This window comes from Tursiops truncatus, chromosome 14 (assembly GCF_011762595.2).
Source record: "Tursiops truncatus isolate mTurTru1 chromosome 14, mTurTru1.mat.Y, whole genome shotgun sequence".
In the NCBI taxonomy this organism is placed as follows: Eukaryota; Metazoa; Chordata; class Mammalia; order Artiodactyla; family Delphinidae; genus Tursiops; species Tursiops truncatus.
Genome location: NC_047047.1, coordinates 13441387 through 13468828, shown reverse-complemented (window position 1 = coordinate 13468828; position 27442 = coordinate 13441387). Strand labels below are relative to the sequence as shown.

Genomic DNA, 27442 nt, shown 5'->3' with positions numbered 1-27442 from the left:
GGCAACTCCAGGGAGCCCTCCCTGAATGCTCCGGTCCTGCCTGCCTCTCTACTCCCAGCGGGGCTTGGGATGTGTACCACATGGCTTGTGCTCCGCACCCTGGTTCTCCTGTCTGTCCGTCTCACTGCCTCAGCCCCAAAGAAAGCATCCTGAGCTATGGCTGATCCTCCTGGGCCCCTCGGAGCACCTGACCCCGGGGTTGTACCCACAGTGGCTGCTGGTCCACTAACTGAGGTGGAGACCTGACATCATCTCAGAGGGCTTGGCTCCTGTCCCAAATCAGAGCTCGACACCTATCACAAGGACATTCCTTCTGGACACCTGACAGGAGGAAAAAGAGACAGGCCAGCCCAGGCCCGAAAGCTCTCAGGCCAGGCCAGAAACTGCAGAAGCAGCCTGGCCAGCTCCGTCCGCACCAGCACAGAACCCCACATCCTGAGAACGGGTAGGGGACTGGTTTGAGTCTGTGCCTCTGCACACGTGGTTCCCTCTAAATCCGGGGCCAGGGCTTTCTCTGTACCGATCACTCTGGGGTTCAGAGGGCAGCCCAGAGTCACCAAAACATCCTCAGGCATCGAACAACTCCGCCTGCTCACGTGGTCTGGATTCTGAGCCATGAACCCACACGTTACCAAAATAATAAAAGTAATAATAACAACAACAACAACGACTATCTCAGGACTGAAACAAAAATGGCTTCGAGTTTGTTCTCCTCTGCATCCTTGAGCATGGACTAAAGGGTAGAAAAAAAGTGACCCTCTGGCCCACTAGGAGTGATGGATCAAGGGGAACCCAGATATCCAGGCAGGAGTAGAAAACAATCATTCGACTCAGCAGAGGTGGGGAACAAAGGAGGTTAGTGTGGGCAGCTTGGGGGCTGGAAGTAGCTTCGGATGGAAGCCACAGAGAGAACCTGCTAAAAAGAGAAGAATCCTACTGCTTACTGTGTTCATGGAGGGGTTTTGCCAAGAATGTTGTTTGTAATGTTCTGCCTGACTCTCGGGACCCGTGAGAATAACCACTGTGGACAAGCTGAGCCTCTGAGCCTCCGGCTGGCTACCGTGTTGGGACACTGAATCTCTGAACTGCGTTTCCCTCTTTGCACTGGCTGCCAGGAAGCCCAGCATCTTGGACAGTCTGTGACTTTGTGACATGCACTTAAACTTTTCTTCTCACTCTGACTCCATCTTACCTGCCTATTCCCTTTCTCTCAAGCTTCATTTTTCTTAGTTGGTCCAATTTATCATCTGTATTTCCACAACCAGACTGAAATCCTTTGTGGAACAGGGAGGCGTATAAATGAAGATGTAAACCCCACAGAACCTGGTCCCACCAAGATGGGCACCAGGACAAAGGTGAGTGGCTGGGCGGAAAATTCGATGGTGGGCCCCAGCACTCCTCTCCCTGTAGATCCAAATAGAATTTGTGACTGAACAGGTTCTCACCCAGAAGGGTACTGCTGCCCACATCTTAATACTCTGACGGCTCCTGAAGACAACTTGTATGAGGAACATCTCATGCAAGGTCATGGCCAAAACCACCTCCAAATCTCAAGGAACGGCAGCCAAGGCCTTGAGCCCGCAGAGCTGACCATGGTGCCCGAGGCTGCGCGGCCTCTAGGAAAGGACAGGGGTCGCCCTTACTTTCCACAGCAGGGGAGTGAGTGTGTGGCCTTGACTGACGTTCTGTATTAGCAAACGTGTCTACAGCAGGCTAGGAAGCAGCTGCACCTCTTCTCTCCATGGAGAGGCCAGGGAGGGAGAAACTCCCAGCCCTCCAAGGCCGAGCTGATCCTTCTGCAGGAGCCCCGGGGCCCCCCCACCCATCCCACCAGTGCAGCAAACACCCCGGGTTAGCAAACACTCCCCCGCAGCACACGTTAGTGGGAGCCGTTCACGAAAGTCAGCAAAGGCATCTGGAGGAGAGCACGCCCATCTGGAACACTCACATCAGCGTCCCCGACAGCCACCGAGGAGAAAGAAGAGAATATTCTGTTAGGGAAGGACCTCTGGGGATGAAACTCACACACACGTGTGAGTGTTCGTGCACACACACAGGTATACACACACGGACACACGCTCACTCTCTGCCCGCGCTCCAAACCTCTGACGGCTCCGGCTGCTGCGGAAAGAAACTCCCGCGGGGCCACCCTCAAGAAAGATGCAATTCTCTCTTTCTTTTAATAGAGAGGATAAAGAGATGACTCTGCTTTTTATATGTCCCATACACTTGATTTTTTTAAAAAAAAGGAAAAAAAAAAAACCCCACCTCTATGACTAATTTCAAGCAGTAATAGAATTCAGTTTTCAGCTCTATGTAACATTAAGGCAGGTAGAGAGAAAAGAGGGGAGAAAGGGCGGTAGGTATGAGCAGGAGAGAGAGAGAGAATAACAGAAGCACAGAAAAAGAGAGACAGATGTGCAGGAGACAACAGGAAACGATTAACAGATGGGCGGGAATGGAGCAGAATGTTCTCCTGGGGCCCGAGACGCACAGATAGAAATCGTTTCAGGGGACCAGGAGGGCCCCTCCGACCTAAGCGTCTGTGACCCCCTGAAATCCTCTCTCCCAGCATCACTGCCCCAGCCCCGGGCGTGAGACCAACCTCCCCCAACACCGTCTGCTGACACTTCACACTCAGCATCCTTCACCCGCAGAAAACGGGTCAGAACTGGAAGGGCCCCCAGGGGCAGCGAGCTCAAACCACCCCCACCCCCCACCCCCACTTTACAGAGGAGGAGACTGAGGTCTGGAGGGCCAAGGGGTTTTCCCACCATCACAGAGGTTCCTCGCAAGAAGACCTTAGGGAGACGGGGAAGAACTCCAGGGCCCTGGGTGTCAAGAGGGCCAAGAAAAGGCAGGGCTGCGGCAAAGGCTCCCAGATCACAACCGTGAGCAGGGCCACCCCAGCCGGAGGCCTCCACCGAGCCCCACCTGCTGTCCAGTCCCCAAGAAGCCCCCATCCCCGCAGCTCCCAGGAAGACCGAACTCGACTCAGTTCCCACAATCAGCTGTAATTCTATTTAAACGTACTGGAAAGGCAGCCTCTGATTATGAAACCACCAGGGGTCATGGGGAGGGGAGGGCTTCCCCATGCAGACAGCAGCACGGAACAGGCCCGCGAGGCAAGAACGGAGGAGAAGGCAGCTCTCCTCTCCCCGGTCCCCCAAGTGACAAGATCCCGGAAGGAGAGGCGTTCTGAACGGCTCATGGAATTTACAGACACAAAATTTTAAGGGGTGACTAGACAGAAATAACCATAATTGCCCGGGACGCTGGGGTTGTTTCCCACAAACTAGTACGGCCACCAGGCCCGAGTCTTGGCCGCTAGCGCTGGAAACAGCTGCGTGCAGCCCCTCCGTTTCTTTTATCCTTGCTGAGCATATATACACTCCTCTGTTCCAGCACGATGCTGGTCTCCGCAGCCCTGCTCAGGACTCCTTGGACCATCTGTTCTCGTTAGGTTTATGGCCTCCAAAACCCCCATGTCTTCTACAGACCTTTGAAAACCTTAGCATTGAAAGGTCTTAAAACTGAAGAACTAAAGGGAAAACAGGACCCTTCTCCCACCACCGATATGGGAGGCGCGAGCCACGTCTCAGTGGCACCGGGGCAGGGGGCACAGGCAACAAGGGCGCCAGACGTGCTTCTCTCCTCCCCTCACACCAGCCAGCAGCTGCAGGCCAGGGGCGGCCCCTCTCGCCTTCTGAGCCAAAGGCACCTCCTTGGTGCGGGGGGAGCAAAGGGGGCTGGGTTAGCCCAGCACCATTTCTGGTCCCTCGTGTGTCTAGTTAAGGTCAGGGAAAGCGCGGGAGCAGGTCAGGAGAGAACCACGTGGCTAAGCTATCACCCACACCCAGGGAGGGTGGCAGCAGGGGCCGGCCGGGCTCCCTGAGGTCCCCTGGCTCTAACAGTAATCACCATCACCACCCTTCACAAAGTCCTTCCACAGACATTTTCACAACAGCACAGTGAAGTGGGGAAGCGGGGATCTTTCTCTCTATTTGAAGCAAATCAAGGCTTAGGGTGGTTAGGTGATTCGCACATACTTACACAGCTGGTTAAGTGGCAAAGCAGGACCAGGGCTCCCTTGGCTGCACAAGGACCGAAACCCCTGGGGCTCCAGCACTTCAGAGGAGCTGGGTAAGTGCCTATGTCATCATCACCCAGAGCACAAGGAACTATGACCCTGGGATGGTTTTAAAATAGCTCCACACATCCTTTGACGCTCCTCCCTTCAAGAGGTGGAGATGAATTCCCCTCCCCTTGAGTGTGGGCTGGACTTAATGACTCACTTCCAGCAAACAGAATAAGGCAGAAGTGGTGGTGTGTGACTTCTGACCAGGTCCTAAAAGGTACTGTGGCTTCCCGCTTGCGCTCTCTCTCCTGCATCACTCACTCTGGGTGAAGCCAGCTGCCATGTCGTAAGGATGCGCAGGCAGCCCCAGAGAGGCCCACGTGGTGAGGACCTGAGGCCTCCAGCCAACAGTCACAAGACAGCCATCTTCAGTCAAGCCTTCAGATGGCTGCAGCCCTGGCCGACATCCTGACCGGAACTCCTGAGAGTCCCTGAGCCAGACCACCCAGTTAAGCCGCTCCCAAACGTCTAGCCTGGCTTCACTGTAGGGTAATACATGTTTGCTGTTTGGAGGAGGTAACCTCCTGACTCCACCCCCCCAGACCCTGCAGCTGAAAGGGAGCCCCCAGGTCTGACACCAGCTCATGGTTAGAGCCTCGTCCCGAGGCGAGTCCCGCACGCTGCAGAGATGCTGGCTGTCTACTCACCTTTCCAGGTCCTGCAGGTGAAGCAGCAGGTACACACTGTGGGAATGGGGGCACCATCAGTGATAGCCCCCAGGCAAACCGGGAGGTCCCAGGGAGATGTGGGGATCCCAGTGTGTTCAATACAGGGGTCCCAGGAATGTGGGTCTCTGTAGAGATACCGAGGTGGCGGAGGGGATCATTCCAGATCCAGCTTCCTCTCGGGTGCTAGAAAATGACCTTGCCTGGCCCACGGAGGTCAGTCCTTGTGTCCAGCAGCCCAAGGGAAGGCAGAGGGTGACGTCAAAGTTTCCTCTGAGAAATAACTCCAACTGTGCTTGCCCAGATGCCCCTCCTCTGTCTGTCTCCCAGTTCAGAATGACCTGCAGGAAACTGACCGCTGAACCCTCAAAGTGCTCAAACAGCTAATTGGCTGCTACCTTACACAGTCCATTGGTCTTGGTGCACATCTGGGCCTTGGTATGCAGTAGGTGCTCACTAAATACAGGCTGTCTCCAAGTTCATGGAAGGCAAGGATCATTTTTTCAACTCCCTTGTACCCTTCCTGGGGTTCAGTGCCAGACTTTCAATAAATGGCGTCTGACAAAACGCCTCCCAGTCCATTCTGCAGGGTGGGCGATGCAAACTGCATAGTGTTATTTTACACCAATGGGCCTATATTTTTATTTTACATAAATTGTTATATAATATCTTATTCCGTTTTGTACTTTTTTCACTAGGCCTCGTGTTTTCAAACTCTACCTATATGTACTTTGAAACTGTTGCTTCCAACGCTGCACACAACTCCGCGGGGGGGCAGCCACCGCGTCTTGCCCATCCTCTCCCAGCCCGCCCGCAACAGGTGCTACCTGCCAGGGCTTGCACATGAGCCCTGTGCCTTGTGACTGCTCTCCTCACAAGCCTAAGATGTAGGAGGGGTAGGGATTCTTGCGCCTCTTCTCCAGAGGAAACCTGAAGGCAACGGAGCTCGTTTTCTGTGCCAAGGTCAAATCCTCTGATAGCAGCCGCCTGGGGTATCATTCTGAGGAAGCTTCTGACTGAATCCAGGCCCAGAGGGAACAAGTGTGGTGACTGCTTGTTGACGTCTGCCTCGCTGTGTTGCATTTACCGTCTCTGCGCAGGCCCGGGGTCACTCAGCCCAGACTGGGGGCCGTTTCCCCGACCCGACCACGCCTGGCGTCCGAGGCTGGGTGCTGGGAGGGTGCACAAAGCTGGGCCTCCTTCGGCTGACTCCCTCCCAGGCACCCGCACCCTCCACTCTGGGGTTACGACAGCCCCAGAGCCTCTGATCTGGGTGCTTTTGCCCCACGCCCAGATCCTGGGCCATCTTTCACTGGTCTTTCTTTCGGAGATGACTTTTATTTTAGGCCCAGAACAGCCAGGGCGAGGGCCAATGGTCCCTGCCCTCCCTGCTAGGTCAGCACCTCCCTTGCCGGCCCCCTGAAGTCACAGGCGCCACGGCCAAGGGCAGGCCGTGAGGAGAGCAGGTCGTGTGGTAGCACAGCGGGCTCTCTGGTTCTCTGCAAACTCCACCCGCTTGGCCTGCACACCTGCAACCAGAGCGCTGCTCCTGCCCCACGGGGCACAGCAGAGGACGGAGGGCAGCAGGTCAGAACCAAACAAATCAGCCCAAATCCGCTTCCATCTAGTGATTGTCTGGGAAGATGTTCAAAGCCCAGGGGACGCCTCCCATCGCCTTTTTTTTTTTTTTCCCGTATTGAAGTATAGTTGACTTACAATATTATATTAGTTTCAGGTGTACAGGTGCAGTAATTCAATATTTTTATAGATCGTACTCCGTATGCAGACACTATAAATCATGATGGCTATATTCCTGTGCCGTGCATTGCATCCTTGTAGCCCATCTATTTGATATCTGGTAGTTTGTAGCTCTTAATCCTCTCCACCCATTTTACGCCTCCCGGCCACCACTCTCCCCTCTGGCAACCACCGGTCTGTTCTCAGTATCTCTGAGTCTGTTTCTGTTTTGTTATATTCATTTGTTTGTTTCATTGTTTAGATTCCACATATAAATGAAAACATACAGTATTTGTCTTTCTCTGTCTGACTTATTTCACTAAGCGTAATACCGTCAGGTCCATCCATGTTGTCACAAATGGCAAAATTTCATTCCTTTTTACGGCTGAGTAATATATCCATCGCCTTTTAGATCCTACCAAACCTCTCTCCTTCCTAGTTCTGAAGCTGTCACGAATCATCCGCCAAGGGCAGGTGTAGGCAGGAGGCCTGGCTTCCAGTCCTGTGTGGCCTTGGCACAGCGTGTGACCTCTCTGAGCCTACTTCCTCTGCTTCGTTCACCTCTATAATGACAATATAGACTCTAAGAGGGAAAGGGACTGTAGGGCCACCTAGGCCCACTTCCTAGCCAAAGCAGGAATCCCTCCCTAGAGCTTTGGTATATGACTAGTTGACTTTGGTTTGGGCCCTTGCAATGTCAGGAATCTCACTATCTCACAAGGCAGCCCATTTCTGTCCCGGATACTTTCATATTATAAAGTGCTTTCGTAGGTGAGTTAGATATCAACAAGAAGAACAAAACTGGCAGCAGCTACGACCTCGAGTGCCAGGCATGACCGTAAGCACCTTTACATGGATTATTTTGGTTGAATCCTCACGACAACCCTACAAATGGGGCTCGTCATTCCCTGTGTTTCGATAAAGAATCTGCAGTGCAGAGAGGATAAACAGCTTGCCCGGGCCACACAGCTGGTAAGTGGCTACCCCCTTGGAACTGGACCCCACTGGTTCTAGCTCTGCCCACTGAGCTTCAGAGAACTGGGGCCCTTTTTCTTCCAATGACAGCTTTCATTTGAGGCTTCGTAGCCGGGAAGCTGACCGAGGGTGGAGGCGATATCTAATTGCATTTCGCATCCCTATTTCTGCGACGGTGCCCAGGAGGTCAGAAGCTGTAGATGCTCAGGGAAACCTGACGGCCAGCAGGTGAGTGGAGAGAAGGCCCTGGCCTAGGAGTCAGGGGGCCACAGGAGAATGCCACCGGCGGGCAACCCTGGTGACAGCTCCCTTCCCTGGGCCTTTGTCTCTTCATTGGCAAAATCAGAGGATTAGACTGAGTGATCCCCGAGGTCCCCTCCTGCCTGGCCTTTTGGGATTCCATGCTAAGCTCCCCTGGCACAGGGACAGGGTTCCCCTACCTGAGGTAGACCTCACCCCCATGGCCAAGCCTCCACCTCCCCAGCCCTGCTAGGGTTAAAATCTCTCCCTTCCAACAGAAAAGCCACATTCTTCAATCCCGGGGCCGGGGGTAGAGAGGCCATTCCTGAAAGGGTTGGAACGTGGCAGACGCTGGGCCGGGCCCTGAGCTGTTCTCCTTTCCCTGGAGGGGAGCATGGGTTGTCATTCCCAGGGCAGTGGTGAGGCTCCCTCTTTCCCATCCATGTCTTAGACCCTCAAGTCAGGTGGGGCCTGGAAGGACCCCAGGTGCAGGACTGAGATGCCCCTGTAGGCTGCACCTCACAGCACACAGTCTAGGTCTAGGTGGCCTGGAGGTCCCTGTTTACACATTTAAGGGCAGGCTAACCACCTGCACATGTCACAGCCAGAGATTCCAATAGTGGCCCAATTTCAGCCCCCAGGCTCAATTTCCCAGCAAGGTGGAGGGGCGGAGGTGATGATCCAGAACGATCCCTGCAGCCCCTTCCCCATCAACCTTCTGCTGGCAGCAGCAGTGCTCAGCTCCCAAAAGCCAAGCCCCGTAATCTTCCCAAGGAACAGTCTGGGAAACCGAGTCCCGGTCCAACTCCGTAGCCCTCTAATCCCTGCCCCTACCTTCCACAAGCCCAAAACCCACTGAGGGATCAGACGTCAGTGAGTCCCAAATGTGGCTGCAACCTCGACAGCATCACACACCAGGGGCTCACCCTAGACCTACTGAATCCCCCGGTGGGGGGGGCCCAGGACTCTGCACTTTTAAACGAAGTTCCAGGCCAATCCTGGCCCAGGTACCCCTCTACCAGGGGTAGACATCGAGGTAGAGGTGTGGTTTCCGTAAAGCCCTGGCCTCCACAGGAATTAGACCTCAGAGCTAGTGTGGCGTTTGCATGTGGTGGCCGAGGTTATGCATGGGGCATGGTGGCTCAGGGAGGGGAGGAGATGGTAGAGTGAGAGACAGGACAGGAAATACTGTGCAGGGAAAAGGGATACTGTGCTGTAAGCCCTGGCTGGGTGGGAGGAGACACTCAGGTGCTCACGACAGGTAAGCCCTCCTGGGAGTGTGGGGTCAGAGAAGAAGAACACAGAGAAAGCTGCCTTGGCCCAGGTCCAGCTGGGCCTGTCGCCTCTAGGCTTGGTCCAGGTACTACTACTCAACACCCCCACCCCCACATAATCAGATGGAGGAGATGGGGCCCTTTGGTGCAGGTGACCCAACCCTGCCCCTGATCAGAGTCCCCAAGGCCAGCCCTCTGCCCTGGCCCAAGTGGTGCTCTGCCCCTTGGCTGGCCTGGCACGGTCTGATGGACGTCTGTATGGGTGGCGAGTCCTTGGGGCAAGGGCCCTAGGGGGGCCTGGGTCTCCCTTCACGAAAGCAAGGCCTACGAGGTGGAAAAGAGGGGAAGGGAAGTGACACCTACCTGAGCTGCCAGCGCTCTCGGAAGCACTCCTGGACATCTTAGGCTGGCCGTGTTTGCCGCTGGCCCGCCCGGGCCCCGGTGGCGGGGGGCCGGAGGGAGCAGGGGCGCCGTCTCCCCTGATGGTGGAGAGATCCTGCATGCTGAAGCTCCGGAGTCTCTCTGATAAGGCACCCTGTCCCTGGACACAACACAGGACGGGGCACACGTCAGAGGCCTGCCCCACAGACCGGGGCAGCTGTGGCGGGCGAACGCAACCGAGGGGGGCTCTGATGGTCAGCCAGGTGGAGGCCAGTCCCCTGGAATACTCTGCAGAGGGGCAGCTGCTTGGTGTACTTGCAGGGGACACTGAGGGGATCCAGGCCCAGAATGTTCTAGGGCCTCCTGTGGGCTCAGGAATTGTTCTTCTGGCTCCAGGCTCCTTCCTCTCCTTCAGACGCCCCCCACAATAAGCCCGAGCCTCGGCCAGACTCAGGGCCGAGGAAACGACTGCTGCCTTCGGTTCCTACTCTACAGGGCTTGTCTGCGGCTTCTCGGGCTTTACATAAATCAAAATCCTTATAGAGCTACATTTTGCTCCGTTCCCAGGACACAAGGATCTGGCTAGAATATCAGAACTTCATAATCTATGTGCTCAGTCCTTACTCTTTTCAAAGGAAATAAAATGCAGACAGTATTTTTTAAACGTGTGACAACAGCCATTTCTTTTATCTGTTCACACGACTGTCCGTGAGTCACACTGACTGCCACTGTCACCTTTGAGCTCCATAAAATACCCAAAGTAACGCATCAGGAAGGAAAAAGATGATATTAAAGAAAGACACACACGCGACAAAACACTGTTGACCGTAACCATTTCTCATTCTCAAGGAGCCACAGAAGCTGTCTCGGGGGAAACTGTTCTTTTGTTTAGGAAAAGCAAGATCAATCCATTATACTTATGAAAGGGAAGGGCCTCGCTGTCTGGATGAGAGAATCTGTCAAAGTGAGAAGAGTATAAGGAAGGCACAGGGATGACAGCATTGCTTGAGGTGTGCCTCAGGGGCTGGAGGGGGAGAGCTGTGTTCGGGGGAGAAGGAAACCCGAGGGCGGAGGGGCTGGTAAGGAGACGTGGATTATTGAGAACCGGGCTGGGATTCGGAGCAAGAGGTGACAGGCAAGTAACCACTAGGCAAATTGATAAACTTGGGTATCTTCAGAAACACTCACGGGCATGCAGACTTCCCATAGGTACATGGCATGCATGGATCGGGGGCGGAGGTATTTTATTTGAATAATGAAGGAAAGAGTAGTCCTAGAGGGCTAGAGGACGTGGGGACCATAGGCACCGCAGATAGAACAGAACCAGCAAATCAGCACAAAATCAGCGAGAGCAGCTAACAAGGGCTCTGGGCTGGGGGGTGGGATTGACGAAACCAACAAGGGCCATGACAGCATTAGTTAAGAGGCTTTCAGAGATGGCAGAAGGGTTTGGAGATTTTTTTTTTCACTTTACTTAAATAGTAATGAAAATGAGCCAACAAAGCACAGTAATTCACTGAAGTAACTTTAGCAAAAGAGTCAGTTAGCTAAAGGAGCAAACACAGAATGAGTTCATTAGAGGCAACGGGGGAAGACAAAGGAGCTTGCAGACAGTTTTAGAAAAAATGTCAGAATGAAACAAAGATGCATTAAAATATGAAAATGATAAGTTCTCAGCCTACAAAGATATTTAAAAAACCACGTCTCCAGGAAACTAACAACAGCAGAAAGAAAACCATTTAAATAATCAAATATACATACAGGACTTCCCTGGTAGCACAGTGGTTAAGAATCCATCTGCCAATGCCGGGGACACGGGTTCGATCCCTGGTCCGGGAAGATCCCACATGTCGCAGAGCAACTAAGCCTGTGTGCCACAACTACTGAGCCCACACACCACAACTACGGAAGCCTGTGCGCCCTAGAGCCCACGTGCCGCAACTACTGAGCTTGCGTGCTGCAACAACTGAAGCCTGTGTGCCTACAGCCTGTGCTCCGCAACAAGAGAAGCCGCCACAATGAGAAGCCCGCGCACCGCAACGAAGAGTAGCCCCCGCCTCGCCGCAGCTAGAGAAAGCCCACGTGCAGCAACGAAGACCCAACGCAGCCAAAAATAAAAATAGATTTAAAAATAAATAAATAAAATAAAATAAAAAATATATACAACTAGAATTCTAAATCCAGGCAAAGGGGTGTTTGGAGGGCATTATGTGAGAAAGGCAGAAATCTCCCTGGTTGCCTCAGATACAGCTCCTGGACGATGGTGGGCAAGGGGTTTGAGGCTTCACCTTCTAGACATGACAGCTGGGTGGTCTTTGGCAAGAAAATGAGGGGGGAGACCCGCTCCCCAGTATAATCCCCTCCAAATCCATCAGCCAATGACCCATGATTATTCTACTCAGAAACGTTCCAGATGACATCTAGGAACTTCCCTGGAGGTCTAGTGATTAAGATTCCGTGCTTCCACTACAGGGGGCACGTGTTCAATCCCTGGTCGGGGAGCTAAGATCCCACATGCTGCGGGGGGCAGCCAAAAAAAAAAAAAAAAAAAGGATCACTTCTGGGAAAAAAACTAGGAGGGGCTTCATGATTCTAAGTCCAAATAAATGGTGGCGGACTAACTCCTTCCCTGGGTCTGCCAGCTCTTACAAAGGCTCAGCAATGTATCTGAGGGAAAGAGGCAGCAGGCATGTCCATGACCATTTCAGCAAAGCACTCAGTTCCAGTCCCAGAAGCCAGCTGGCCTGCTCCAGTATCACTAGCATCATGAAGACAGGAAGTGGCAAAGGTTAGGAAAGAAAAGGAGATAATAACAGCTCAGTATCGACTGAGTCCTGTCTCAGAAGAAACCACGGCAGCATGGATACAGGCTCTTGAAAACAAATTAGCCCGTACCCATCAAAACAATCTGAGACGGTTCAAATCAATATAGCCCTCTCAGCTGTAAACCTCTCAGCCCTGCTCAGTCTCTACTCCAAACCTCATCTCCATTCACTTTCCACAGACCTTATTCCACCGGCCGATTCAGCTCTGCTCTGAGAACCTTCGTTTTCTTATTCTGGGAACAGCCCAAGAGTGGTTCTCTGGTATACTGCAAAACTGGGTTCCTTATTTTTGGGAAAATAAATTTGGACTCCCTAAATTTGGAAAAGCTTAAAAACATATTCTATAATTCAATGAGCCACATACGAAAAGCTTTGAGAAGTCGTAGTGTTTTGGGTTGTTTGACTCAGCATATCCCAAATGTATTTGACCACAGTGGGACAGACTGTTAGTTGACCATCCAAAAGTCATTCCCAATTCCGTTCTCGAAATGGTGAGAAAAAAAAAACAGATTTCCCAAACTCCCTCCTAGCTATTATGCATGGCCATGTGATGCAGTTCTGGCCAATGGGAGGTAAGGGGAAATCTGCTAAGGGATTTCTGGGAAAGATATTTTCTCTCTCTCACATGCAGAAGGAGAAAGGCCTGACCCTGCTCCCTGCCTTCTGCCTTTGAGTATGGGAACTGCCACCTTGTGACGAGGAGACTTGCAGAGACATCCACCCGGAGCCTTGACATCACTGGCATCACTAAGTCACTGGAATACCGACGGTGCCCATTTACTCCTAGACTTCTCGTGGATAACTATCGTCCATTACAAGACATACATTTTTTCACCTCTGAAAACTGGGGAAGGTCTTACGATTGCTGTTGCCTTGTCTTTGTTGTCACTGCCTACACATGAATGCACTTAGTTGTTATTCCCAAAGGCATGACCAGACAATGGAAACTCCTGACTGTTCACTGTTAACAAACCATTTAAGACCCAACTGGGACTTCCCCGGTGGCACAGTGGTTAAGACTCCACCCTTCCAATGCAGGGGGCTTGGGTTTAATCCCTGGTCAGGGAACTAAGATCCCACATGCCGTGCGGTGCAGCCAAAAGATTTTTTAAAAAAAGATCCACTTGAAGAAGGAATCTGAGTCTAGGTTGCCTAGAACACGTTCTACTGACACCTTCTAGTCAGATGAAGAAAGTGGCAACATCAGAACTGGCAGAATGGGCATCAGCAGCATGGATGAAAATCTCAGAGACGAAAGCTCTGCATCACCAACGCTCTAGAAAGCACAGAGAGTGATGCGGCCTCATCCTAAACGGATACTGAGGAGCGGAGTTGAAAAGTGATTCAGAAGAATCGGATTCTGAAAGTGAAGGTTAGAAAGACTTCAATCAGTTTACGGTGCCTGTATCCTTTATTGCATATACAAAAGTGACACACAGAAAAATCTATGTCTAAAGACTCCAAAAGAGTCTTTTTAATAAGTAGAAGTAGATGGGACTTCCCTGGTGGTCCAGTGGTTAAGAATCTACCTTCCAATGCAGGGGATACAAACTTGATCCCTGGTTGGGGAACTAAGATCCCACATGCCACGGGGCAGCTGAGCCCATGTGCACTCTAGAGCCCAGCCTCTAGAACAGACCAGAAAGGAACACATCCACAGCCTTCCATGAAAACTAATCTCCTACTTGTATTGTCATACTTTGACCTCTTTATTCCCCACGGTATTATAAGCAGGGTCTACCCAGTTTTGTTGTGGCTGCTTGCTTACATGCTGTTTGTTTTAACAGACTCACCTTGCTTTTTTCTGGGTACGTCAACAACATATGGCCCAGTGGCTCTCTCAGCTGGGCTCCTAGAGCCCCAGAAATCCCACAGAAGTATCTTGGGGGCAAGGGAGGGGAATCTATTCCTGATTACTTTAATCTTTTCTTTTTCCTGGCTAAAACTCTTAGAAAATTGGACTTTAAGAAGTAAACTGTGGGGACTTCCCTGGTGGCACAGTGGTTAAGAATCCACCTGCCAATGCAGGGGACACGGGTTCAAGCCCTGGTCTGGGAAGATCCCACATGCTGCAGAGCAACTAAGCCCATGCACCACAACTACTGAGCCTGCGCTCTAGTGCCTGCGTGCCGCAACTACTGAGCCCACGTGCTGCAACTACTGAAGCCCATGCACTTAGAGCCTGTGCTCCGCAACAAGAGAAGCCACCACAACGAGAAGCCCACGCACCGCAACAAAGAGTAGCCCCTGCTCACCGCAACCAGAGAAAGCCTGTGTGCAGGAACAAAGACCCAACGCAGCCAAAAATAAATAAATAAAAGTAAATTTAAAAAAGTAAACTGTGTCACTGAATTTTCTATTAATCTGAGATCTTTTTTGTATTTCAATTTTATTGATGTAGTTTTTCATTTGTATTTAATTACTACATTTTTCTAATTTTATAGATGGATTCAAGATATAAACCTTAGGGACTTATATGTACTTTTATGTCCAAATTTATATGTATAGGTACTGTAACTTTTTTTTAATTTTTACAATTAATTTTTATTGGAGTACAGTTGATTTACAATGTTGTGAATCTGGGAACTTTAATTCCTCATCCTTCCCCCAATTTGTAAGGAATAAGAAATCCATGTAGCTAACACACAGCAAATTTTCTATATTTTGATGCTTTTCTTAGTCAGAGGAGGGAGTGTGTTCCTGGGAAAACCCAGACCTTTAAAAAGCTGATATTCTAAGTAAAACAATTTACCACTAATAGAATACCTGCCATTAGGGCCCACAGAACCCCGAGTCAACAGTTACTAAGTTTGGTTGCAAGCCCTCGACGAGGTCCTCTTTTCCAGAGGGACACACAGGGGAAGGGACACCAGTGACAGGGACACAAGTGACAGGAGGGAGCTCCAGCAGAGCACAAAGTTTAGCCCACCTCACCTCACATGGTTTCTACTGCCTTCAACTGAGGACAATGAGAATAAAGACAAAAGGCTTTAGTGAGTCAGGCAGTTGATAACAAAGCCACCAGCATGAGCACATTTCCCACCGGCGATTCAAATATTTGAAAGAAAGAGTTAGTACTTCCTTCTAAATTCCCACAGGGTTTCCACCTCGCTAAAACAGTTAGCCTCTACAGCTATACATGCTCCACATCGAGGCCAAGCAGGCTCCTTCCCAACATGCTGCTCGAAGGCAAGGGCCTCGTTCGTGACATAGAATTGGATTAACAAACAAAAGAGAGAGAAAGGATTCTTCCCACCGTAGCATCAATCGTCAAATTCAATTCATTCTCCAGGCATGAAACAAACAAACCAAAAAACCAAATAAGTTAATTGCATGTTAGATGCTACCAAATCAACACAATAAGAGGCTCTGGGAGGAGGCTGACAGGGCCTCGGCTCTGGGATTAACGCACATGTACACACACAGCTGTCGGGAGGAGAGACACCTGGCTCCGATCCAGACCATGGGCCAGTGGGCACAGGTGGCTGCTGGCTTCCATCCCCGAAGGGTTCAGTTTGGAGTTAGTCACATCTCTCAGCGGGGTTACCTGCCCTTCTCTGAGGTCCAAAGAGGAGACAAAAGGAAAGAGTCGAACCACCTGATAAAAGGGAAAAGAAAAAAAAAAGCCATGGGCACCAAACCTACAAAATGGGTTGAAGGGAGCCATGCTGCCCTGGCCTCCTACAAGTCACTCATTCACTCACTCACTTCTTCGTTCCTTCCTTCGCAGCCAACGCTGCTGGAGAGTTCCTGAAGCGCTCAGTGAAGCCCCGCAGGGGAAACAAACACAAATAGGAAACAGGACACGGTTCCTACTCCAAGGTTCTCCCAGTCTGGCTGAGGCATCGAGACACAAACGCGTGCAAGACAGCAAATGACAGACGACAAAACATATGACAGAAGCTCAGGGGACGGAGAGAGAGTACTGTTGGCTAGAATACCCGGGGAGGCCTCGTCCAAGAGCTCAGACTTGAGCGAGGCAAGGGCTGTACCATCAGAAAGAGAGGGGAAGGACATTGTGGCCAGACAGTGGTCGGAGCCAAGGTGTGAGAGTGGAAAACCCGGGTGCATTTGGGAAACTGAGATTGAACCAGTCTGAGGAGAAGAGGCTCAGGTGCTGGTGACGAGTGGGAGATCAGTCTGGAAAAACTGTATTTTGCCTGAACCTGGACTTCGATGAGAGCTCCACTGAAGGTTTCTGGGTAGTGAGCAAAGTGAAGACAGTGGGATTTTAGAGTCATGAGAACATTCTGGACACACTGCGTGGCACACATGGAGAACGGCCCCTGGTATCTGCCCTGCCTTCCTTCCTCAGGTTGGAGCTGGGCACATGGATGTCTGCAATAAAGTGCCCTTAATGGGAGATGAAGCGCAAAAAGGAACATTAACTGGTGAGGGAAGGCCGGTTGGGAACACTGGCCAACACCTCAGGCCAGGCTGGATCTGAGGTGCTGACAGCAGCTGCTGAGGAGATGAAGACCTGGATCTGGGAAGCGAGACAGGGCTGTGCAGGACAGTGACAGCACCCAGGTGATGGGGTGTGGGGGTCACCGGGAAGGGCTCCACACGCAGCAGCTGTCCAGCCCTCGTGTGTAGAAGGCCACCAGTGAGACCCAGCTGGAAGCTCTGCTTGGTCCAGGCTTCCTCCTTGGAGAGGCCAGGCCCTGAGGGGAGGTTAAAGCTGTGGCAGATCTCTCTTCAAGGAGTAGGAGTCGGGTAGGGGCATCCACAAGACAAGTTTGCTCAGTGAAAAGCGGAGCTACGATTACAACTTCCCACTTTATCACAGTGATACGCTTTGTTTATTTGTTTTGCTTTTCAATATCCTCATTTCTTTTTACTGAAGTACAGTTGAGGTACCATGTTATGTTAGGACACAGTGATAAAGCTTTAAAGAAACTATCTTTAGTCTCTTAAGGTAACTTGCAACCCACCACCTGCATTTAAGTGTGGCCCCAGCCTTGCCTCAAGGCAAAGTGGGAGCCTGCCTTGGGGGCAGCTGCTGGCTGTCTCTCGCATCTGAATGTGCCTTCCTGACTCCTAGCGGTGTTCCAGATAAAACGGTCAGAAGCGCAGGCAGACAACCTCAAAAGTACCCTGGGCTGGGACTCGCTCTAGAATTCTCAGGGGCAGACAGGCATCCCTCAGGCTCTCAGTCATGGGGGCTCAGGGCCTGGGGGTGTGATCCAAGCAGAATGTGGTCAGGAATTGTCAGTTCAGTGTGTGTGGAGGGGAGGGGGCCGTGGGGGTGTCTGGAGTGATGCAGGAACACAGGACTGGGAACTGGAGTATCGCTCTCAGCCCAGCAGCATGACCTTGGGCACTGGGATCTCGGTGTCCTCCCCTGTGAAGTGAGTGGCACCTAAGGCTCCTTCCTGTCCTAAAAACCCACAGGTTGACATCTCTCTCTCTCTCTCTCTCTCTCTCTCTCTCTCTCTCTCTCTCTCGGTGGGGTTTGGGGCAGGGGCTCACGTGTTATATAGACGCTGCCACTCGGACACTGCTCACCTCAAGGCTGAATGAGGAGACGGAAGTCGGGCCCAGAGCAATGAGGGACCTGAAGCCCAGGGTGGGAGAGTGGCTTGCCCAGGGCCACACAGCACAGGCAAGGTGGACAGGGAGGGACAAGGGCGCAGGCAACGCCCCAACTGTGCCCAAGCTACCGCACCACAGAGAAAAGACGGGAAGAGATCCGCACAAGCAGGAGACAGCCTCCTCTCCACAAGAGTCTGGACTGTAAATAACTTCCCAATGCCAGCATCGGACTTGTTTCTCTTATTGGTTCAACAGTGAGTGAAGATCATGGTCAACCTTAGAGAGCAAACTGACACAGGAGAAGTGGCCAACAGGTGGCCTCAGCATGAGCTCTGCCTCCTGGGAAATCTCTATGGACATCGACTCATGACTGTTTTGTGGCAAAAACCATTATCATGCCCATTTTGCAGGTGGAGAGGCTGAGGCTCATAGAGGTGCAACAGCAAGTGGGGGAGGTGGGGGTTTTTTTGTTTGTTTTTTTGGCTAGGCCGCGTGGCATGTGGGATCTTAATTCCCCGACCAGGGATCGAACCTGCACCCCCTTCATTGGAAGCACAGAATCTTAACCACTGGACCGCCTGGGAAGTCCTGGAGCTGGGATTTTTTTAACCTGGGTCTGCGTATTTCCAAAGCCCATACTTGTTGCTAAGCATTGCTCTCCTGGCTGTGACAGCTAAAAATATGAACAGCCATCCTTCATCCCTTTACCATTTACTGTGCACCTAGTAGGGGTGCAGGTAAGACATGGATATAAATGACCACAAGAGGGCCACTGGGGTGCCATGAAGTGAGAGACCAGTTCCCCCAGGAATCTAAGGAGGCTGCTGTGAAGGAGCTGGCTCTTGACCTTGAAGGGTGGACAGGATTTCAAACAGGTGGGAACAGGGGCAGATGAACTAGCATCAGTAGAGGCAGGAAAGAGAAAATTCTAGAAACAGCAGAGTTGCTATTTCTAGAACAGCACTGAAGGTGGTGCTGTAAGTACAGTATACAAGAACCAGAAAGGTCAGGAGAGACTAGACAGGAAGGTTGGGATCAGGGCCAAATGCACAGGCCTCAAACAGGAAAGGAGAGTGGCAGTGACCCCCTGAGTGGCTACTGCAATAGTCCAAGCTAGAAGGGAGGGTGCCTGGAAGAGGGCGTGGATGGAAGGAAGGAAGGAAGGGGTATCAAATGGGCAGGACTTGAAGAGCCAATCAGAGGAAGGAGGAACTCAAAGATGACTGAAATTTGGAGCTTGGGGTCCAGAGAGGATGGTGATTTTGTCATCATCAGAGATTTGGGACACAAGAGGAGGGACACATTTGGAGTTAGAGAGATGCTGACTGAAGGTACCAGGAGACAGGGAGGAGATGTTCAGAGGACCAGAAATGCTGGACTTGAGACCTGGGGAGAGGAGCCTATCTGGGAACCAGGAGCAACAGGTGGTGACAGCTGAAGGTGAGGGAAAGGATGAGTGGCTCTGCGATGGAGAGGAGAGCAAGGCGGGGCCCTGGAGAATTCCCCCCAACACTGAGGGAGTGAGGGCAGGAGACAGGAGTCAGGGGGGAGGAGGGGACCAGGAAGGAAGGTGCATCGACACAGCCAAGTGCTTTCTCAGACCTCCTAGGTTCAACCAGGCTCTTCTCAGAGGTCAGGCAGGCAGGTGGGCTTCTCTCTTTCCACTGGGACCCTCGATGCCTCCAGCTACATATGATCTCCACAGGCAAACTCGGAACAGAGATTTGGCAAGAAATATCAGACCGGCAACTCCGCCTTCTGCTGACTTGTGAGACTGAGTCTCTCGTTTGTTTCAATCCACCTCACCATCTATGGAGTGGAGTAAGGTGAGGTAACATTCCAAGTAGAAACATCGGGAGGAGGACAGGGTGTCGAGGAACAAAGGCGAGTGTGGTGGAACCACAGTGGACAAGGCTTCAGGTGCTGCTTCAGGTTTTGGAAATGAGCTCCAGGGCAAGCTGATTTGTCTGGGAGGGAAGTATTCCCTACCCTCTACCTAAATTTTTTCAGCAGGTTGTCCATAACAGTTTATGTCATCTTGGTGTTTAAATGGTTGCCATGGTGAACTCTAAATATTAATTTTATGTTACACAGTCCTTGGCTTCAACAGAAGAAAGAGGGCTAACTTGACATAAGCTAGCGCAGAGGCTGGGAAATGTTCCTCTGAGGGGGTGAAGGGACGAGCATGAAACTTCCTAGAGTCCTCAGCCACTTAGATTCAGCAGACACAAGTGTGCGAAGCCAGACAAGGGAGACACGGGGATCCAAAAGGGACAGCAGGCTTCTCTTCTTCCTTGGAAATACATTCAAAGCATGAGTGGATACAGGGAGGTTTTATAAAAAGAAGATGAACACCTGCCCTCTGATTAATCATAAACAGGTAGTTTTTGCTTTTGTCTATTGTGGGGGGTTTTTGGCAAGAAAAAAAACAAAGGCAAAGGCAGACAACTCCAGTCTGGTCAGAAGCCCCAAATCACTAGGCTTATGAACTTTCTAGAATGAGCTTCTGGTTCCAAGAATAAAGTTCCATGTCGTTTGAAAGCAGTATTTTTATTCAAGCAAGAGGTTTAGATAAAGCAGTGATGGATAAAAAATAAGGATCAGAGGGAGAGGACATTTTTAAAACTATTTATGCTGAACTGTTTAAAGAGTTTGTTTTTAAAGCAAAATTGAGTGGGAATTTTTTTTTTTTAAATGAGTGGGAAAACACTATAATTTATCTCTCTGTGATTGTGCCTAGGTGTTCAGATGCTAGGGCTACAATCAAGGCTTGGCTATACCCTGGTGGCCACTGACCATAACTGCAGGCAAAGTACCTGAGCTTTGGCTGGCAAGTCAGCAAAGTGGAGGTCACGGTGTGAAAGCAGAGCCGGACCAGGGGAGAAGATGAAGAAACGGAAACATCCACCATGGGCAATGCCGCAGGCTGAGTCTCCATCTGCCCGTCTTCCTCGTGAACCTCATATACAGAGGCCCCAAAGGGCTAAGTGGGTAAGGGAGGGGCCCTTGTCAAAGCAGAGCACTGCAGGCGAGAAGATGGAAATAAGGCAAAGGAGAACCCAAGAGGCTTAACAGAAGGCTTGGGACAGTGCTGCCCAAGAGAACTTTCTGTGATGGTGGGAACGTTCTATCCCTGTGTCAGCCACCAGCCACGCTGGCTGCTGAGGACTGGAAAGCGGGTGAGTAAAGCCTGAGGAATTGAATATTAAAACTTACTTCATTTCAATTAATTTAAATAGCCACACGTGGCAACTGGCTACCATTTCGGGCAGAGCAGGAGTGGAGGCATCGAAAAGTTTATTCTTCAGATCCACCAACAAGGTTTAATGAGTGCAAAACACCAGACAAGTTAGCAAAGTTTGGTTTTGGGTTTTGGGTTTTTGCTAAGCAAGAAACAAAGGAAAAGAATCCAGAGTCACTCATGGCCAGAAGCTCACAATCTAACAGGAAATACTAGATTCTAGGGGGGGAAAGACCCCACACGCAATCTGGGGAAGAAGCATCCCTAATTCACAGAACGCCAGCTTTACTTAGACCGGCTGTCTTAAACTGGTGACTTTAATAACACTATTGTCAGCACTGGAACTGTTCTAGGGATAGGATCTCCAGGGAAAGTAAAAGGGCATTATTTTTCAAGTTATGAGACAGGTCAAAAGCAAGATTGGTTTACCAGGCCTGAGAAGTGGGCAAGTGGAAGAGATCTAGGATATGGTTCAAATGTCAAAGGGAATAAGGTGGCCTGGATACCTCACAGTTTGGGGGGATTTTTTTGAAGATTTTTTTTATGTGGACCATTTTTCAAGTCCTTATTGAAGTTATTACAATATTGCTTCTGGGTTTTTTTTTTATGTTTTTAATTTTTGGCCACGAGGCATGTGGGATCTTAGTTCCCCGACCAGGGATCGAACCCACACCCCCTGCATTGGAAGGCGTAGTCTTAAGCACTTGACCGCCAGGGAAGTCAGTTTTAAAACTACCTGACAGTTTTAAAACTCTTGATCAATTGGTTTTTCTCACTATTGTTTCTCTTCCCGTGAGAATGTGTTTTGCTTAACTAATGAGTTTCTAGAGCATTAATTTTAAAAAGCGAGAGATTTCCAATTCTAGTCTTAAAAAGATGTGGCGCTCAATTTTCCCTCTGAGTGGAATTACTGGCTGGGAAACAGCTAATATCTAAGCTCAGAGCCAGCCAAGAGACTAGGGACACTTAGAAAGAAGGTACTACCGAGGTGTGTCCCTAGGAAGGAGACAGAGCAGCTTTTGCTGAAAGAAAAAATGCATCCCTACTTCCCGGGGACAAGGATTAGACCTTGGGGAAAACTGGGGGGTGGGCTGGGGGTTAATAGGCCTGGGGAGAAATTTCCAATGTTTAATTTTGTTTGTTTGTTTTAGCTTTTCTATTCTAAGATAAAACATTAATAACAACTTATATTTGTACAATGATATGGTTTACAAAGCTTCTTCACACTTCATGATGATCCAAAAACCCTGCAAACATTCATTTTTTTAGAGAAAGGGCTCAGGGTTCAAAGTTATAAGGAAAAAAAGGATTAACAAAAAGTGGAGGCAGAAGATCTTTCATTCTTCTGGTTAAGTTCTGCAGTTTCCTCCTGGGGAGCCACCAAAGGATGGAAAATAGAGCAGATGAGGAAGGAGTGACTGCCCTCATCCGGTCCCCTGGTCCCAGCCTCCCTTCGATCTGTCTGAACTCAGAGGGAGGCTCTCAGTCACCTCACCCTCTCTCCTGCAACTGTTTGGCTAAATGCAGCGGATGTTTACAGTGAGAACTGATTTGTAGGCTGAGGGCGTTTTCTGGGAGGAGACAGGCAGGGTCCAAGAGATGTAAAATGGAGCCATGAGGAGGGCGACCATAAACGCCGGTTTGCTTGGAACAGACCTAGTTTCTACCTGTTGTCCCAGCATAATAATTACAGCACCGTTTCACTCTCAGATGTGTCCTGTTTGAACAGCATATGGTCACCCTAGCCACTGTGACTGGGCAGAGTGTCTTTTTTTCACAAAATTGCTTTGATTGTTCCCCTGGGGGTAATCGACAAGGTTGTTCCGGACTCATCTTTCTCATTCTCAAGGTTAATGTTTCTAAGCAGCTAAATCTGCATCCCAGGAATGTTAAAAAAGTTAACTGTTTTAACCCTCATCACCTGTGGTGTATGGTTCTGGATGGGCCCTCAGGCAGGGACCTGTAAAGAGGTGGCTGTTTACTTTATTTACTTATTTTTTAAAATATATTTATTTATTTTGTTTATTTATTTTTGGCTGCGTTGGGTCTTTGTTGCTGCACGCAGGCTTTCTCTCGTTGCGGTGAGCGGGGACTTCTCTTCGTTGCAGTGCAAGGGCTTCTCATCGAGCTGGCTTCTCTTTGTTGGGGAGCAAGGGCTCTAGGCACAGGAGCTTCAGTAGTTGTGGCACACAGGCTCAGTAGTTGTGGCTTGCTGGCTCTAGAGCGCAGGCTCAGTAGTTGTGGCGCACAGGCTTAGTTGCTCCGTGGCATGTGGGATCTGCCTGGACCAGGGCTTGAACCCGTGTCCCCTGCATTGGCAGGCAGATTCTTAACCACTGAGCCACCAGGGGAGTTCGAGTTGGCTGTTTAAAAATCATCTGGGGAACTTGTTAAAAATAGAGATTCAAGGGCTCACTGCCTGAGATTCTGATTCAGCACATCTGAGAATCTGTTTAAAAATGAAAAACAAAGCTTCCCAGGTGGTTTGGATACTAAAGCCAGATTTGAACCCAGTGGTGACTTATCATCCTTTGGCCGGGGCCTGGAGTGGTCCATTGTTACTCTGGAAACCACTGATCTATCCCTCAGCCAGGTTGAATTTTACTTCTTCTTTTTCTTTTCTTTTCTTTTTTAAAGTACACATCTGTTTCAAAAACAGAGGGCATTATTTTGGGGAAAGAAGAGTGTTTTCTCTCTCAAGATATTTAGAGAGGAAAAGCAAAGCCCCCACAAGGCAGAAAATTTTCTTGTCTGAAACCAAATTCAGCAGGAAGCAGGCGTCCCTCACTACTTTTTAGCCCAACTAGAAAGAACTAATGAGCAGTTATTTTTCTGAGGCAAGTTTCAGACTATCTAGAGCTTCCTTCAGGTTAGTTGTAAGGTGCCCGGCTGGAGGCCTAGGCTCACGGGCTTCCCCGGTGGTCAGAGGGACTGGCGGTGACTGGCCAAGATTCAGGAGGCTCCAGCTTGAGGCAGACCTGGAAGAGGATGGCCCTACAGAATTACCATAAGAATATAATTTACACACACAGCTGAGTGGCCTGATGACCGGTACTGAGTCACCCTGATAAATATACCACACTGATGCTCTACAACTGAGCTGAGAAAAGAGCAGTAACCTATGTTCCTTCAGGTGCAGAAGCAAAGATGGGGTGGGGAGAGGGCCTGGGAGGCCTCTGTAGCTTTATGTGGCAAAGTTAGCCTGATGAATTCAGAATTTAGCAATTCTGAGTTCTCTTTTCTGTCAGTTTAAACACAAAAGTCTAAAACGATTGCATCTCAAACAGAAGGATCTTAGAATTCACTGCTCTTTGTAAATCCTGATACGTCTCCTCCAGATACCAAAGCGGAACTTCCCCTCCGATGATACTCATTGGGATTCACCACTTTGCCAGCTACTATTGTACCCAAGGTGGACAGGGACCCTCCAGGTACCAGCGGAACACTTCACTATGGTTCTGTGTTACAGAAGCATCTGGTCCTTCTCTGAAATAGGAATCACTCCCCTTTGGTTCTCCTGTCTCCCCGCCAGCCTTTGTCTGCAGAACTCCTTGACTTTATGTGGAAGGTGCTTTTCAAACTCCCAGCCCTGTGTGCTAAGTTTTCCTCCCAGAAATGCTCCTAAAGTGCCTCTCCCTGGTTCAGGGCCCAGAAAACCCAGCTCAGTCCCCTGACCCAACTGGCTATCAACACCCTCCATCCCACCATCCACTGGGAGCCCATGGAGCACGAAGATCTGTATTAATTGTCCTCTTCCAAACACTTTCACAGCTCTACCCTCTCTTTCCCCCAAACCCTCACATGGCCACCCAGGATTCATAGCTTTCCTTTGCTAATACAGCTCACCTCCCAACCATTGTCTCTCTCCAGACATGAGCATAACTGCCTTTCCTCCACCCTCAGCCAACTGTAGACCCCTACTCTACCTTTGGATTTGGAGGAAGGTGTTGTCACCAGGAAACACTAGGGCAATCTGCTGAATTTGCTCTGAGAGTAAACATCTACCAATTTAATTTTTTCAGGGCTGAGCACATAACGAGAAACTGACAAAGCGACAAGGAGAATGTAATGGGAGAGGAAGCTGGGAAGGAACACAGAGGGCCTTTGAACAGGGCTGGGTGGAAAAAAGAAGGAAGTAATTGCTTATATCACAATATCCCACAAGACCAGTATTTATTTCAAACCTCCTCTACCTCTAGTTACTGTTGCTACACATATCATTGTCCTCCACGTTTGAACCACTCAACTTATTCTAGGACCCTGGGTTCCTTCCCCTGGATCTGTGGGGCCACGTGAGCATGGAGTGCACCCACTCACTCAGGTAATAAGTCTCTGCACCTGTCTATTTAGGTGACTCTCCCAGTGCACCCTAGGAAATTGCAGAGAAGAGCTCCCTCTCCTCCCCTTCTCTCTTCTCTGCGTCCAAGGATTACACTCCAAGTACTTTAGAGGTCCTTGAGACCCACAGATGAGCTTCAGGGGCTCGGGGAACCTCTCAATATTGCATAAATCATTTGTGTGTGGGGGTGTGCAGTCTTCTGGGGGCAAGATTCACCCTTTTTCCCCTCAGATTTTCAATGGGACCCCAAAAAGGATGAGGAACCTGATCGGTCCTTAGCCTGTCTCTGGGCAAGTTACAGCCATGGCGGTCAGGTCCCAGCATGGTACCTTGGAAGCGGCCATCACCGCCGCCGTGGCCGCCACGTTCAAGCCTCGCTTCCCAAAGTGCACGAGGGCATCATAACTTCGGTCTTTTGCTTGGACCAGGCAATCGTCGATTTCCTGTCAAAGGAAAACAGAGGCACACTGAGTTGGAAAGCTCAAGTAAATCTCTGTTCTTTCTCCCTTCTCCTGAGCGCTGAGCTTGGCGGCTTGTGCCCAACCACTCATTCTCTCCGGCATTGCCACTAACTGGCTGTCAGACCTGGGCAAGTACTTAGCCTCTATTCACGGTTCTGTCTTCTGAAAAATGAGGACCCTGGTAGCACCTAACTTGTGGAGCAAGGTGAGGATTACATGCCATCATTCCAGGAAAGCACCTGACACAGTGGCTGGTTTCAATAACCAAGAACCATTGTCATCTTCCTTATCTCAAGGAGGTCAGGCCCCGGCAGCTCTGAAATTCTGTTATTCCACAGCTATTTCATACGATATCCATATCCCTCCCCGTGTATATATCGATGGGAGGGATTAGGACATAGAAAGAAATAGGTGTTATTTTTGTTGATAGAGAAGATCATTGTACAGATAAAAAAATAAAAGCATAAATTAGAAGTCATCCAGCATCATACCACAAGGTAAAGGTGAGGTGGGAAAGAGGATTGACATCTACTTCAGGGACCGAGACCAAGTAAGATATTGGTTTAGTTCAAATTTGAATCAACGTTGGCTCATTCTTTTTGTTTGTTTGGTTTGGGTGGTGGTTGTCACTGTTTGAAGAAAACAGTTATTTTGGAATCACAGGAGTTCATTGCAGAGTTCAGTCAATGACACTTGGTCTCCGTTTCATTTGAAGTTCAGCACATCGGTGCACTTCCTTGACTTTGGGGTGGGCAGGTGGGCAGTCAACCCCCTGCCTTGTCCTTGTTTAAGCTTCTTCAAGAAGTCACCACACTAAGTCTCCATTGTGACCCCTGGCCGACTCCAGAAGTGATTCCTGGCAGCTCTTAAGAGTCAGTCACCTTCATTTCCATGGAAATTACACTGACAGCTTCAGGGTAAGTCCAGCGTTTGGAGAAAGGGAAGCAGGAAGAATAGAGATTTGATAACCAGGTCGAGACAGGGATTACCGTTCCTCAAAATCCACCCTCTGAGACGGGAAGTGTGTCCTAGTTCCTAAACGGATTCTCAGAAACGTCTACAGTAGCCTGCTCATCCAACCGATATACTCAAAGGCTTCCCCTGGAAGTCCAAAGTATCCAACTTTCAGAAGCAATAGAAATGAATATATCAAGCCACCAACAGTGCTCCTAATTCATGCTGTAGGATCCTACCACACAATCAGTTTAGAAAGTCATATAATATCATTAATGAGTTATACAATGTTGGACCCAGTAATCCCAGTCCTGAGAATTTATTCTAAGATAAGAAGTCAACAGAAGGAACTATATACTATGTGTGGTGATTGTCGTGGGTCACTAGGAAGACCAAGTGAGAAAGGATGCTATGCCGTCATGTCTAAGATCTCAGAAGATAAATACTGCATCTGCTCAGCGTTTTTGTTGTTGCCTCTTGGTTTGGAGTGGCTTTTTTTTTTTTAATGTACGCTTAAAATTTTATTTTAAAGAAACGTTTCACAGACTGGATTGAACTGAAAAAAGGAGCTACCAAACAAATAAATAAGACAGAGGTCATGTTTATTTTAGTGGTCTCAGCATCTATTACTGTATGAAATCTTAAGAAAACAATGGAATAATCCGGCAGATTAGGTT

General features: G+C 49.9%; 1 protein-coding gene across 10 annotated transcripts in view; it reads right to left on the bottom strand.

Annotated features, from left to right (window-relative positions):
• The window catches only part of REEP1 (receptor accessory protein 1), a 136256-nt gene that overhangs the window by 32636 nt on the left and 76178 nt on the right, over positions 1–27442 (bottom strand). For 5 of the 10 annotated variants that reach the window (XR_012325623.1, XM_073791178.1, XM_033838964.2 and 2 more), the window contains 2 exons: positions 25680–25793; positions 9393–9570 (listed from right to left, as the gene is read on the bottom strand). Coding sequence is in view for 8 of the 10 variants with exons in the window: in XM_073791178.1 (XP_073647279.1) it covers positions 9393–9570; positions 25680–25793 (292 nt within the window). In the remaining 2 variants the exon portion in view is untranslated. Of the gene's footprint in view, positions 1–1864; positions 1936–4785; positions 4822–6179; positions 6353–9392; positions 9571–25679; positions 25794–27442 lie in introns of those variants that run through there. The other 5 variants (XR_002177741.3, XM_019942216.3, XM_019942219.3 and 2 more) reach the window with 3 other exon arrangements.